Source organism: Macrotis lagotis, chromosome 3 (assembly GCF_037893015.1).
Source record: "Macrotis lagotis isolate mMagLag1 chromosome 3, bilby.v1.9.chrom.fasta, whole genome shotgun sequence".
In the NCBI taxonomy this organism is placed as follows: Eukaryota; Metazoa; Chordata; class Mammalia; order Peramelemorphia; family Peramelidae; genus Macrotis; species Macrotis lagotis.
The window spans coordinates 204,972,136-204,987,661 of NC_133660.1; the positions used below are offsets into that span (position 1 = coordinate 204,972,136).

Sequence of the window (15,526 nt, forward strand, 5' to 3'; positions counted from 1 at the left end):
TTTTGCAAGTTCTTATCACTTTCAACATGTCATTTTTTAAAAACTGTCTTTAGCGTAAATGCCTTAATATTAAAAATCCTCACTGAAAAGCTGACGTGCCATTTTACACACAACAAAGAAATCACTTAAGTTGTGCATAAAATACCCCACTGACATGGATGGTGGCACTGATAGGCAGAATGCATATATGATTACTGCAACTAGATGACAAAAAAGACAAGTCTTAATAGGTTAAATTGTATCCTGAGAAAAATACATGCTTTGAAAATGTTTTAGGTGAAAGGAGACTTGCTATCTTTAAAATTATCAATCTAAATTTATTCATTCCCTAAAATTATCAATTTAGATGCTGTCAAAGCATATTGTATAACAATTTAATGAATTCTTTTAAATAACCTTTATTCTTGGACTTTCTGGTTTGTACCCAATAAGAAATTGTGTATTGAGATGACACTCGAATCATAGGACAAAGTGGGATATACAGAGGTTTTTTTACTTGTTTATTTTTTATTTTTTCAAGAAATTTTATTTAAAAAATTTTAACTGATTTTATTTTTCAAAATACATGTTATGAAAGATTTTCAACATTCATCCATATGCATATTTTTTAAAAGAAAGTTCATTAAACACAGGGAATAGGCAGTAGAAATTCTGTCTGATGAAAACTGCATGCTTACATAGATGCTTGATCCATTTAAGGAAGAGTTGGCCCAGTATCAATGCCAGCTAGAATGAACGGTACAAGACCACCGAGGAAGTCTAATAATGATGGGTGGGTAGGAAGAAGTGGAAGGACCTCCTGATGATTTCTAAGCTCAAAGGAGGATGGATTTGTTAATGAACAATTAAGGAGGCAAAGAGGACAAATGGGTATGAAACTAAAGATGAGTGGGTTGAAAAAAAAGAGATGAAGGAAGATCTGCCAGTATGCACTTCTAGGTGGTATTTAATGCTCTGTAGGCAACTATACCAATGGACAGAGTTGACTTAGTCTCAGAGCAATGCCCCAGGAAGGATATAAGTTTACTATAAGGCACAGTGATAGAATGACCTGAGTTCCAATTTATCCTCAGATACTTCGCAGCTGTGTGCGTGACCCTTGCCAAATCTCTTGACCTCTGTTTGCCTCAGTTTCCTCATCCCAAAACTGGGATAATCACCCCTTCTAGAGTTATGAGGATCATATAAGATATTTGCAAATGACAAGTCTTGAAGTATAAAATGGCTATTATTATTCTCAGTGCTAGGTGATTAATTAACATTAAATGTCATTTTAGTGAAGTCTAGGTAACAGGTTTGGAATAATAAATATATGAGGAAGTGATTTTCACCCCTCAGTTCTATCTTCTTTTACAACATGCCTAATATATAAATATGTTAAACACTATTGTACATGCATAACCTATATCAGATTGTTCACTGCCATTGCATAACCTATATCAGATTGTTCACTGCCATGGGAAGGGGAGAGAAAAAGGAGGGGGTAGAAAAATATATAAGCCAAAAGTTTACAAAAAATGAATTTTGAAAACCATCTTTCCATGTAATTGGAAAAACTAAAAGAAAGAAAGAAAGAATAAAATATGAGGAAAAATGAAAAATTGCCTTTACTTACATCTGATGTGCTCCATAAATCACAGATCCCAGTAAATGAAACACTGTCAGGCAGGAAGGGAATCAAAGCAACATATCTGGCCACTAGTTCCTAGAGATTGACAAACAGTGTGAATATTTTGTGTTTGGCAAACTTCTTGCTAGATAAACCATTCTACCTTTGGCTACTATCCTTGACCTCTTTGTTGTCTTGGAATCTGAACTTGGGGCCACTCTGGGTTCTGACAGGTGTGCTTTCATTTCAAAGGGTTTACTTTCACCTTAAATCTTGTCTGGAATCATCCTCCATGTCATTTCTTGACCATACTCAGATCATGCTATCTATGTTCTGGCTTCAGGCCTCAACCTCCCTATTTCCTTCCCATTGAAATCTTTGAGTTTGACTCTAGGACCACCCTGTATTCTGATGGGTGAACTTTTCCTTTATTTTTGCCTGAAATGAGGACACTCTAAAACTTCAAGGTAGTTTTGAAGGGATGATATTAGTAAAAGAGGGAGGGGAATCAGAAGGAAATATCAAAGAAGAGGTTGCTGGATTTTCATTTTTTTTTAGGTTTTTTTTCTTTGCAAGGCAAATGGGGTTAAGTGGCTTGCCCAAGGCCACACAGCTAGGTAATTATTAAGTGTCTGAGACCAGATTTGAACTCAGGTACTCCTGACTCCAGGGCTGGTGCTCTATCCATTGCGCTACCTAGCCACCCCTGGATTTTCATTTTTAAGAAGAAGTGAGATAACCTAGCCACCCCTGGATTTTCATTTTTAAGAAGAAGTGAGAACTCTGTAAATTGGAGCTAGGGAGGGAGTGCCTTCCAAGCAGAGAAGACAGATTAAATGCACAGAGAAGGAGATGGGATATCATTTGGGGGAATCAATCAATAGTCATTTATGAAGTGCTTACCAGGTACCAGGCTTATTAAGTGCTGGGAATATGAAAACTCCTCAAGGAGTTTACCATCTAATGGATTATATAATTGCAAAAATCCCACTGGAATAGGTAAACGAGTCACAGTGGCCAATTAGGAAACTTGCAATAATCTAGAAAAGAAATGATTTTCAGCAGTTGTTGTGTGAGTGGAGATAATGTATTGAATCTGAGGGATATTGTGAAGGTGGAAATTGTAAGCTATGGTGACTGTATAGTGAGGGTGCCTAAGAAGCTAAATATAATGCTGTTATATATACATCTTGAGGAGTAGAAGGATGGTAACTATTATTTTTAAATATAGTCCAGATATTTAACTGAAAAACATCTTTAAGACAAATTTAAGGGTACTGGGAATCTATGTACTTGAAAATAATAATAATAATAATAATAAAATAAAAAGTTATCATCTACAGAAGATAGGTGGTGCAATGGATAGAATATCAATTCTGAAGCTGGGAAGACTTATCTAGATGAGTTCAAATCCAGCCTCAGGCACTTACTAGTTGTGTGGCCCTGGGTAAGTCACTTAACCCTGTTTGCCTCAGTTTCCTCATATGTAAAATAAACTAGGGAAGGAAATGGCAAACCTCTCCAGTATCTTTGCTGAGAAAACCCCAAATAGGATCATGAAGAGTAGGACATCAAGCCTAAATCTGTCTCTTTGCAACCTAGGATTATGGAGTTGATAAGAAACCAAATATTCCAACCTCCTTATTTTAAGATGAGGACACTAAGGTCTTGCAAAGTCAAGTCAGCATTAGACATCAGAAAGACTATGAGACCAAGTGCTCTGGCGACAGTCATTTCTTCTTCTGAGTCATTCTCTCTCCTAGACTTTCCCTCTAGGCCTAAGTAGAACAAATATGACAGCCACCATATCCTCCCTAAGTCTTCTTTGCCTATGCTAAATATTGCCAGTTCCCTTAACTGAGCCTTATATGGCAGGACTTCAAAGCTCTTCACCATCCTGGCTGCCCTGCTCTGGAGAGCCTCCAGATCTTCAATGTTCTTCCTAAAATATGGACTAAATTCAGTACTAAATGCAATATTCCAGATGTCTGTATGCTTCAGGGCAGATTACAGGGAAGTTATCCCCCTTCCTGATCTTAAATTTATTCCAAGATCACATTAGGTTTTTTTGGACTGTTTTTTCTTTTCTTTTTTTTTTAATTTTGTTTTATGCTAAATAAAATGACTATTTCTGGGATTCCTTCTGGTGAGGAAACTCCCTCTACCAATGCAGATTAATGTCTTTTCTCTAATTTATAGTTTTATGGTTATATGTGACCCTGAGAAGTTAAGTGACTTATCCAGAGTCCCATAACCGTTAATCTAGTCCTTCTGAAGCTGAGTTTAGAATTTAAGTAAGACATTGAATTTACTGAATTTAATCTTATTTTTGTTTGTTTTTGCAAGGCAGTGGCATTAATTGACTTGTCCAAGATCACACAGGTAAGTGATTATTAAGTATCTGAGGCTGGATTTGAACTCAGGTCCTCCTGACTCCAGGGTCAGTGTTCTATCCATTGTGCCACCTAGCTGCCCTGAATTTAATCTTATTAGATTGGTCCCAAAGTTCTGGACTATTGAGATCTTTTTGGAGCCTTACTCAGTTATCTAATAGGTTAAGTAGCTTTCCTTGCTTTGTGTTATATGCAGATTGGATAGGATGCTATCTGTCTCTTTATCCAACTAATTGGCAAAAATGTTCAATAGTACTGGGCCAACTATTTATTCCTCTGGCATTAATAACTATTTTTTTTTGTATTTAGTCATTTAGTTCAGTTCCCAAAACAACCTAACCATCATATTGCTAACATACATCTCTCCATGTTGTCTACACTGATAATATGATTATATTAAAGTATTTGCTAAAAATCAAGATAAAATTTGTTTATAGCATTATTTTCATCTATCAGTTTTGACAGTGTCAAAAATGAAATGAACTTAATCCATTCTTGATTAAACCATTTTTGGCTCTTTGTGATCATTGCTTCCTTTTCTGGATATTTATCAACCATCCTTTTAGTAACAGTTTCTACAATTTTGCCATGAATACATATTAAAGTTCATTGCCCAATTTTATAGGTTTTACCTTCTTTTTTATTAAATCAGCAGATGACACAAAATTGAGATGTTACATGACTTTCAAGATCTAAGAAAATTATTGACAGGTTAAAACAATGTTTCATAGCTAATAAGATGGAAAATTTCATAAAAGTGTAGTTAATAATGATAGAACAAGGGGATGTGTTAAACAGAAATCTTTATGATTCTGTAGCTATCAACACGTCAAGTATATGCCACTCACACTGAGTCCCATTCCCTTTTATCACATGACTGGCAAGAGAAGGGATGAAATGAATTTATTTTTTTTAGATTTTTCAAGGCAATGGGGTTAAGTGGCTTGCCCAAGACCACACGGCTAGGTAATTATTAAGTGTCTGAGGTCGGATTTGAACGCAGGTACTCCTGACTCCAAGGCCAGTGCTCTATCCACTGTGTCACCTAGTTGCCCCGGGGATGAAATGAATTTATTAATTAAGTGCTAATATCCATTCAGAAGTTAGAAAGACCTCCTTTGGTATAAAAGTCTCAGTTTAAGATGGGGACCTAGCTTTGGGTCATTGTACTGAATAACAATGAGTAAGTACCTCCTGGTTAGAAAGGTATACTGCATAGTCCAGATTTGGGAATATTAAAATCTGTGGTTATGATTTCACTTATGTGGTTGTTTCCTGATCCTATATATACTTTCAGGAAACTACCTTAAACTATAGCCATGAGTCAGAGCAACAGCTTATATTTTTTTTTTTTTTTAGTTAGGTAAGCCATGATGGAGAGGGAGGTCAATCCAGAACTGGGAGGTAGCTATATTTCTAAGAATAAGAAAATCCATTTGGGATGTGGCCCATGGTTCTGTGAATAGTCATTTACTCAACCTCTAAGTAAGATACAATTGGGGCAGAATATCTTAGGGTGATATGACTAGAGAAAAATGCATGTGGAAAAAAAATTAGACTTTAGAGGTCAATATGAATAAACATTGTAAAATGGCCACCAAAAAAAGCCATTGTGATAGACTGCATTAAAAGAGAAAAGTTATCAGACTGAGGAAAGAGAAAGTTCTATTATTCCTTGCTCTGGACATGTCTCATATGGTATATTCAATTTGAGATACTATATTTTGGGAAGAACACTGACAAACTGGATGGAGCATGTTCATAAGATATGGTACCGATAAGTGGACATCCATGATAAAAGTCATCTGGTGTCCATGCCCCAAGAGAACTGGTCAAAAGACATGGAGGGGGCAGGGTTATTAAGCCTAGAAAGTCAAGATCTGGGCATATAGCTGTTTTCAAAAATCTGAAGAGATCGCATGCAGGGGATCATTTAGATCTGGATAGTTAGATATTGGTAGTTGGCTCCAGAGCACAGAACTAAGAACATTTTGATGTAAAAAACAATCTTGAACAGTTAGGTGTAAAGTTAGATGTCCTCTGATGGCCCTTTTGACTCTGAGATTCTAAGACTGTATGTTCATGAGTTGCTATTTTGATTAGCTAGGTAGCTGCATCTGCTCTAGGCTGGTGACCTCACAAGAGTGGTTATAGGTTGGAAGTATTCATAAAACCAAAACAATGTTAAGAACCTACTCCATCCTCCTCAGTTCACAAGGCAGGAATCCTAGAGCATTAAGTGACTTGCTCAAATTACCACAAGTCAATTTATCCCTGAGCTGGGACCAAAGCAATGCCCACTTTCTACTATTCTGAACAATTACAGCTTGGACAAATACTTTTGGTCTATTTGAATTTTGAAACTCTAGCTAAGATGCCCTTGAACCTGGGTCAGGATTTTTAATACTATATACTTACCTCCAGAGAGGAAAATGAGAATGAATGACAGGCTATTTCAGCTCCCCATAAGGAAGGATTCCTTAATAGAGTTGAAAGGACTGCCTCAGGAAATGAGTTCCTATGCTTCCAGAGATATATAAGCATTATCAGGATCACTTATCAGGAATATTGAAGGAAGATTCATTCCTTGCACAAAAGTTCTATCAGATGACTTCTAAGTTCCCTTATTATGCTTATGCTTGATAGGAATAGTGTAAGAAAAACAATTTAAATTCCCCTTGATTTCTGTTGTGTTAGAGTTTCCTTTGAGAAATGACTATATTGTGTGACTCTTGATAACCCTTCAGATCCCCTTCAATGAGGATATCCTCTTGATACTAGACTATTCTCTCTGAGCACAAACATTTCTTAAAATGTGGTCATTTTAAGTGAAATTAAAATATTTTATTCTTGTTTAACAAGGACTTTATTTAGGAATTAAATACTTACTGCTGTTGCTTGTGGATTATTGGGATACATATCTAGAAGCTCCTGGGGTGGCTTTAAAGGTTTGAGGTAACGTGTGATAAAAACTGTTTTCCCACTTAAGTCGGTTACAGTAGTAAAGCATTGTCGTTTTGGAAATTTCAGAGCACATTCAACATGAAACTTTTCTGTTGCTTGAAGTAATTTCTCATCTTCCTGGGAATCAAACTTCAGAAAGGGCATGAATTAACAAATAGTTATGGATATACAATAAGATTCATATATAGTCTCAACATTCCACCTAGATGAGAATCAAAGACATAAAACTAAAGGATTTCTTACTAAGACTTGTACTTTTCTATAGATTGTATGTATAATTCACCATGCTGTCATATTCACAAAGCTGTCCAGTTCTACTGTACTGAAATGGTTTACATTTGTAATTTTTTAAAGGAGATTAATTCTTTAAAGTAACTTAATACATTAAATTGCATTCATAGGCCAATTCTGAATGGAGAGTTGCTATTTAACCTAAGAGTGTCTACTTCTTTAATAGGAGATGCATAATTAAAAATCCTGTATATATCCATCTATGGTAAACCATCACAATCATGGACTGTGTTTGTCGGTGTCCCCCTCAAGCAAGTTTCATTGCTCATGTTTTCAGGTTGCTAAAACAATCCTTTAGACTTAAATTTCAACAAAATTCTAAGCTTTCCAGTTTACAGATAATGCCTATCTATATCTATATCTATCTATCTAAATGTAAATATATATATATATATGTATGTATATATATATATATGTATATATATATATATATATATATATATATATATATATGTATATATATGTATAGTGAGTTCCAGATCTAGTTATGTGGGGACAACCAAGAATTCCTCATCTCTTGAGAAAGAAAGTAAAAGCAGGATCACAAATAGTTAGCAGTGATTTAGGATGATTCACCCATGGTTAGTGACCAGCTGCTATGTTCTTCTGGTAACTTTAAAGACGTAACATAGAGAGAGCATGGCAGCCCTCTCTAGAAACTCCTGTCAGGAATACAAAATCACTTGGATCATTGTTCCATTGTTTATGTATATTAAGATTAGAATCTCCCTCCAACATTTTTTATTAGCTATTCATAAAAAGAATATGTGTGTATAAGACTGCTGATTTCTATTTCTGTTATCTTTTATTTCAAAGAGCTTCAATTTGTCAAGCTTACTAACTAAAGAAAGCCATTTCTAAGACCTTCTCGTTGGTATTCATGGTTGAAATGTGAGTCTCATTCTTGTATTGTGCAAAAGGGATGGTTGGAGAATATAGGGTGGAAATAAGCTCCATACTTTTTTTTAAATTTCTGGTTCACAGCCATAACTGCTGTAAATGCTATCCTTTATAAAAGGGCTAAAGCTTGATATCTGTCTTTGATTTGGCACGAGAAAAAAAAAAGAACATTTAATTATAGAATCATAATATAAGAGTTCAAAGGGAGATTAGAGGTGTCTAGTACAACCTTTCATTCCATGTAAGAATCCCTTTTACAATATCTCTAGTCTGTCAACTTCTACTTGAATGCTTTCCATGATGAGGAACTCATTCATTATACTTCCCAAAGTAGGCCATTCCATTTTCATACAATTTTGATTGTTAGTAACTTCCTTATGTTGGTTCAAAATCTGTCTTCCTGTAATTTCTACCCTTTGGTTTTAATTTTGTCCTCTTGAGCCAGACAGAAAGAATCTAATCCTTCTTCCACATGACAGGTTTTCAAATAACTGAAAACAGCTATCACATTCCCTCACTCTCTACCAGAGCTGTTTTTCCCCTAGGTTAAACCTCCCTACTTCCTTCAACTGCTTTTCATCTGATAAGGTTTTGAGTCTCTTCACCATCTGGATAAATGCCCAGTTTTGAATTGTCCCTCTCAGACTGGGGGGCCTTTTACTGAACATAGTAGTATTAATGTGGTCTGACCATTGTAGAGGATAGAGTGCTGAGCTTGTAGTCAGGAAACCTGAGCTCAAATCTGGTTTCAGACACTGTGTGATCCTGGGCAAGTCACTTAACCCTGTTTGCCTCCATTTCGTCATCTGTTAAATGAGGAATGATAATCTGACTGAAATGACTAAACAAAGTAGACACTCTTTGTGCTGTAAAACATAGGTTCATGAGGCTCTTAGAAGAAAAGAAATGGGTTAGAAATGGGTTATCGAACAAAATGAAGTGTTCCTTAGAAAAATAATTTGAAGAGAGGGAAATTCTGACATGTTTCTGAAGGTCAGAGGGGAGAAGAATGTGATATAGAGGGGAAAGGGAGGAAGAAAAGTCAGTGAACACTTGAATCTAAGTAATAGAAATAAAGTTGTTACTAAGAAGACGACAAAAGGAGCTTCTTGTTCTAGATGTGAAGATGTGGATTCCCAAGACTCAGGTAAGATGTCATCTTCTGAAGTTTAGAGGAAGAGTCAAAATTTTGGTTGCTGAAGGGCTACTTTTGAAGTTATGACTCACTGAAATGTTAATAACAAATTGTATGCTTTGCCACATCTTGTTAACTTGTGGTTTCCTTTCCAAATCTTTCTTTCTTTGCTAAAACTTTTGGCATTAATCAGCAGTTGTCATCATCACTTCTGCTCCCCAAACCTTCCATTTCTTGATCAAGACTTCATTTTTTTCAGTCATGTTTCAGTGTGTCTGTTACTCTTTGTGATCCCATATGAGGGTTTCTTGGCAGATACTAGAATGGTTTGCCATTTCCTTTTCTAGCTCTTTTACAAATGAGGAAACTGAGGCAAGGAGGGTTAAGTGACTTGTCACTAATAAATATCTGAAGCCAGATTGTAATGCACAAAGATTTGTCTTCCCGACTGTAACCATTTAGTCAATTAGCTACCCCCAAAATAATTTATAGTCTTTAGCAGTGCTTTTCCAGATATTTTCTAGTAGTCAATTTTGTTATGAGTATCAATAGAAGTAGGTTGTTGTTGGATAAGTCTTTGGAAATTCTTTGTTATTTCTTAGTTATATGCTTAAGCAAGATCGGAGAGTAGATGATAAGAAGAAGGATTAGAGAGAGAGGAAGTATCTAAAAGTAGTCATCAGTTGTTTGATGTCAACTTGGAAGGAAGTCTCCAGAGGAATGCACTGGTAATTGTGTTTGGCCTTGTTCTCTTTAACATTTTCCTCAATTATTTGCCTAAAAAGATGTTAGCATGCTTATCAAATGACACAAAGGTAGTAGGGCCTCCACAGGTTGCATGAAGAATCAGGAGCCATAAAAATAGACTAGAACACTGATCAATAGTAATAAGATAACCTTAAATAAATACTCGTTAAGACTTTCATTAAGGTAAACAGGTAAGGTGAACAGGGAAGGTAAACAAAAATCAACTTTACAAATACATTATGGGACAGCGTCTCTAAATAGTTGATTTGATTAGATTTGGAAGTTTGGAAGATTACATTCTAATTATGAATCAACAGAATGATGTGGAAGAAAGCTAGTGTGACCTTAGGCTGCATGAAAAGAGGTTAGAATTTAGGACAAGGGAGATGCTAATTCTACTTTACTTTGTCCTATCAAGGCATCTGTGAAAAAACCAGAAGCAATGGGTGAATATTGCAAAAGAGACAAATTCAGGTTTGATGTTAGAATTATCCCACAATGGAATGGTTTGCCTCAAGAGGTGTTGACTTCCCTTTTATTAGAGATTTTTAAGCAAAGGCTGCATAAACCCTTGTGTATGTAGGAGATTCTTTTTTCAGGTAGGGGATCAGACTGTGTTGTTTCTAAGTACCTTTCCCAGTTTTTGAGATTTAAAAATCTCAAGTATATCTAGAAGAGGCTAGATATACACACACTAGGACTTAAAGCTTTTTTTTTAAATAAATATTTTATTTATATTTCCAACCACACATAATGGTAGTTTTTACTAATCATTTTTTTGGCAGAAATTTGAGTTTTACAATTTTTCTCCCTCCCCCTGCCCCCCAACAGAAAATAATCTGATAAAAGCTTTACATCTGTAGCCTTGTCAAACACAGATCAAAATCGAAGTGTTGTGAGAAAAAGAATCAGATAGGACTTAAAACTTTAAAAAGTTGGGAAGAGAAAGCTGCTACTTCAGGATCAGTAAATAAATCTTGACTGGTTTATTTTAAAATGAAATATTTATTACCTTCTTTAGCATGTCAGTCATCTATCAGAAGCAAGGAAGAGAAAAAAAATAAAAGGCAAAACAGTATAATAGCAGAAATATTCAGTTAAAAATAGAAATATTCAGTTTCTTTTACCAAAACAATATAATGAAAGAGCTGCTGAAATGAAGAAAGACATTCTACTTCTACATATAGTTTTGTTTAAAACTTTTCCATTAAGAAATACTTGAAAAAATAGTACAGAATAGTCTGTTTGGTCCTTAGAGTAAATATGAAGACTGATGTTCCATTCATCGTTCCTGAAAGTTCTCAAAATGAAAAAATGCATCCAAATCTTACATCATACCCTGTTTCAATGGCTCTTTTATGACCGTAACTCCTATTTCCTGAATGGGTCATTTAAGAAAAAAACAGTGCTTGCTCTCTCCATCTTTTTTAGTAGAATGAAAGTCATACTGGGTGTGGCTCTTACCATAAGGCTTAAGAACATTTTTGTGAGGTTTTAGTGTGTAGTTAAGTGAATATATACACAAGAATCATACTTGCAGTGACCACACTGGGGCAGTGAGGCACCAAAAAAGGGAGCAGATTGGAAAATAATATATATATTTTTTTACAAAGAGGAAAATACATGAAATTGTTTTTTTTAAAGAGGCTTAAAGGAAAATGAAGCAAAAAATGAATGAAAAATGATGTCAATATCAGTAAAGTATATGCCACTAAGAATGGAAGGAATCTTAAAAAATATTAATTCTTTCAGCCACAGTCACATTGCCTTGGCAAACTAATGTAAAGATTTGACACTTTTAAAAGACACCAAAAAATCACTGTACTTTGAGCATCACACTTTACTAAACTTTTCTATCTTCTGACCAGCAGCCTTGTCACAATCTGGGTATTATTCTGCACTCTCTCATCTACCCTCTCCAAATTTCTAACTTCTCATTACATGGGAATATTAGCTTCCCATTACATTGAAATATAAGCTTCTTGAGAGTAGGGATTTTCTTGTTTGCTTATACTTTTATCACCAGTAATTCACTGCTAGCACATAATAAACAATTAATAAATTCTCTCTCTGTTTATCCATCTGCCAGCCTGCCCGCATACCTGTCTATATATCTGCATCTATCATCCATCTACTCCATTGCATCATTCCTCTCTTTTTCTCTTGCTTTATCGCTATCATCCATTTTTCATTTTAATGCAGAGGTGTCACACTCTCGAACTGACTGGACCAGATGAAAATATAATTGGTAAATCTTTAACAAAAATAAAAGAATACAACATAGATAATGTTAATTTGTTGTTTTCTATGTTAGGAGGCTACTCTGGGATTATATTTCTATTTGTTTGATACCTCTGAGCTAAAACATACATGGTGAAAATCCTCCATAAAGTCCTGCTCAAATGTTTCATTGTCCATGGAAGTACACAGGATTCTCAATAATTAGAGTAGTACCAGCTCATTCAGGTCCTACTAAGCTGGGATGGTTTTGAATGCAGACCCTGCAGATGTCTAGAAAATTGGTGAGGCTCATCATGAGAAAACTGGCCAACAAATCATTATTTTGTTTGACCACTTCAACTCCTACAAAATAAATTCTTGTGGTTTATTACTTAAAGGATCAAGTATAAAATCTTCTGCCATTTAAGACCCTTATGACCTGGTCCCTTTCTATTTTCCCAATCTTCTTACAACTTACTTCCCTTCATGTACTCTAAGATAAAGCCATACTGGCCTCCTTGAACACAGTGCCCCATTTCCCTACTCTGTGACTTATCATTGACTTTCTTCCATCCCTGCAATGCTTGCTCTCCTCTTGGAAGAGGTTCCTTCTTCTCTTCCTTTGAGACTCAGATCAAATACCTCTGCAAGCAAGGAGCTTTTCTCAGTTTATCTTTCTCTCTGTCTCTGTCTTTCTCTCTCTCTCTACCTCACCCCCTACTGCTAGTGCCTTTCCTCTGAGGCTATCTTTAATTTACCCCATATATATGTATATGTATATGTATATGTATATGTATATGTATATGTATATGTATATGTGTATGTATATGTATTGTATATATATATGTATATATATGTGTGTATATTAGAAATTTGCATATATCTTATATATACATAATTGTTTATATGGTGTTGATACAAGTAAAATGTGAATTCCTTGAGGACACAGACTGAATTTTACCATTCTTTGTGTCCTCAATGCTTTAGCACAGTGACTGGAAAACCTCACATTGATAAAATCATGAATCTTTGAATTGTTTAAATAAATTTAGGGGAAAAAAAATCAGCTTCTTCCTTAGATTAACTGTTTATGGAGTTATGCTTGCTTCCCTTTTCTTGCATGTCATTATCTCTAGTTTACAGATATAGAAATATATATGTATTGATATATTTACATATTTTCTCTTTTAAAACTATATTGAAATAAATATGACCCAAAATGCTTGCTAGTAAACAACACTTTTCTCAGTGAACAACATATGTACTATATAAATTATCTTAAAATTTGGTAAATAGGGATAAAATAAAAAAATTTTTGTATGTTGTTTTATGAATTCAGACTAAAAAAGAAAAGAATAAGACTACACTTTCATATGAATCTGAATCCACCCAATAAAGTACAAAAAGTAGATATCTGCACTTGAGTATGTTCATAGAAGGGCAATGATAAGTGATTTCCACCTTCATTGAAGGGAAGACAAAAAAAGTCTTAAACTGCAACATGAAGGAAGAGATTCCTCACAGTGGAGATTGTTAAATTCAGGAATAGCTGCCAGTGAGGTCAATGAAATCATTTTTTGGAGGTCTTTAAATATGAACAAACAAGGAAAAAAAAGAAAAGATAAAAAAAGCCTAAACTAAAACTTTTATTTGACTGTTCTTAAGGACATCTGATGTTATGATAGGTTACTAATACAATCAAATATATGGGTCTAGAGAAAGGAATGTATATATATATATATATATATATATATATATATATATATATATATATATATTATAACCCATTCCCTTTGTGATCTATGCAGTTCAGTTCAACACTAAGAGCTTTAAGTCTATGTGTCCAAGAAAGAAAAAAGTATGCCCAAATAAACATTTCTGTTAGAGAGCCTCATATGCATAGAATAACACAATCTGTTTGTGAGTACAGGTGATAAATTTTTAAGTGATTGACCAAAATCACTGATGATTGTTTTACAAATTTGGAAACCACTCACCTTTTCTCTAACTGACTCCCCAGGCACAAGATGAGGTTCAATAGTCATAAAGAGTGTGATGTAGGTTCCTTCATCCACATTTCCAACAGAATCAAAATTCCTTTCATTAATTATGTTTCTCTCTTTACTGTAGCCCAGGAGAACTGGGGGAATATCTATTTTAAAGGTACCATCAATCTGTGAGAAAAATAAAATTCAATAAATCTTTTCATGGAGAGTGCAAAAGTAACAGTCAACAAATAAAAGATAGATCATAAAATCTGTTTCCTGAGGCACAAAAAAGGTTCAATATGGTATTTCATCAGTGTGACAATGGGCTAGCCATTTCTCCACTATCTTGTTTTCTCATGTGTAAAGTACAATAAATAACATCTACTTTCTTTTCTAACTCTGGAAGTCAGAGGATCTGGCTTCTGATTCTCCTAGTTGAACTTGTCCCTGAAGTCTTCCTGGTTCCCAATTTTCTAATTTATAAAGTGGGAGAATTGGACAGTATCATCATTAAAGTGTCATAAAAAGATTTTAATATTGCTGCAATTTTACCTGAGAAATTTAACTTAGGACCTGATGCTTTCTGTTTAGTTCTTGCTCCATCTGCAATTGCCAACTAAAAATCCTTAGTATTTGCTGATTAAATTATTATTTTACCTGATTTAGATCATCTTCTACTACTACTGATTCTTTGAAATATAATTTTTTTGTCTTCCCTTTACTCTCTGTAAAATTCCAATTGTGTCTTTCATGCTTAATTAAATAAAAACTAAGATTTTTGGAAATGCTTTTAATGATCCTTTTTTTTGTATACCATGGGACTGTGCTCTGAAATCATAATAAACTGATTATTAAGTATCTCTGTTCATAAATCTGTTTGGCAGCAGTGCCTATCAATAAATAATTTTAGAAATTATTTGTACCCAAATGAAGAAATTACTCTGGACTAGATCAGTGCTGGCTTAGGAAAGTACTTCATTGTATTAATGGCTACCCATTGTCAATACTGTCTAATGTGAAAGATACCTTGACTTGGATAAATGTTTATCCTTTTTTTTTGCAAGGCAATGGGGCTAAGTGACTTGCCCAAGGTCAACCAGCTGGGTAATTAATTATTAAGTGTCTGAGTTCAAGTTTAATTTCAGGTCCTCCTGACTCCTGGGCCAGTGCTGTATCCACTGTACCATCTAGTTGCCCCAATAAATGTTCATCTTGACACACTGCATGTCATCAAATTGAAATTTGAGTTCTAAACCATGGAACCACAAAATTTTAGACC

General features: G+C 34.7%; 1 protein-coding gene across 4 annotated transcripts in view; it reads right to left on the reverse strand.

Moving 5' to 3' along the window:
* CC2D2A (coiled-coil and C2 domain containing 2A) overlaps positions 1 to 15,526 on the reverse strand; it is a 144,845-nt gene that overhangs the window by 17,832 nt on the left and 111,487 nt on the right. For 3 of the 4 annotated variants that reach the window (XM_074229761.1, XM_074229762.1, XM_074229760.1), the window contains 3 exons: positions 14,257 to 14,433; positions 6,892 to 7,095; positions 1,616 to 1,705 (listed from right to left, as the gene is read on the reverse strand). In XM_074229761.1, coding sequence (XP_074085862.1) covers positions 1,616 to 1,705; positions 6,892 to 7,095; positions 14,257 to 14,433 — 471 coding nt within the window. Of the gene's footprint in view, positions 1 to 1,615; positions 1,706 to 6,891; positions 7,096 to 12,143; positions 12,294 to 14,256; positions 14,434 to 15,526 lie in introns of those variants that run through there. The other variant, XM_074229763.1, reaches the window with a different exon arrangement.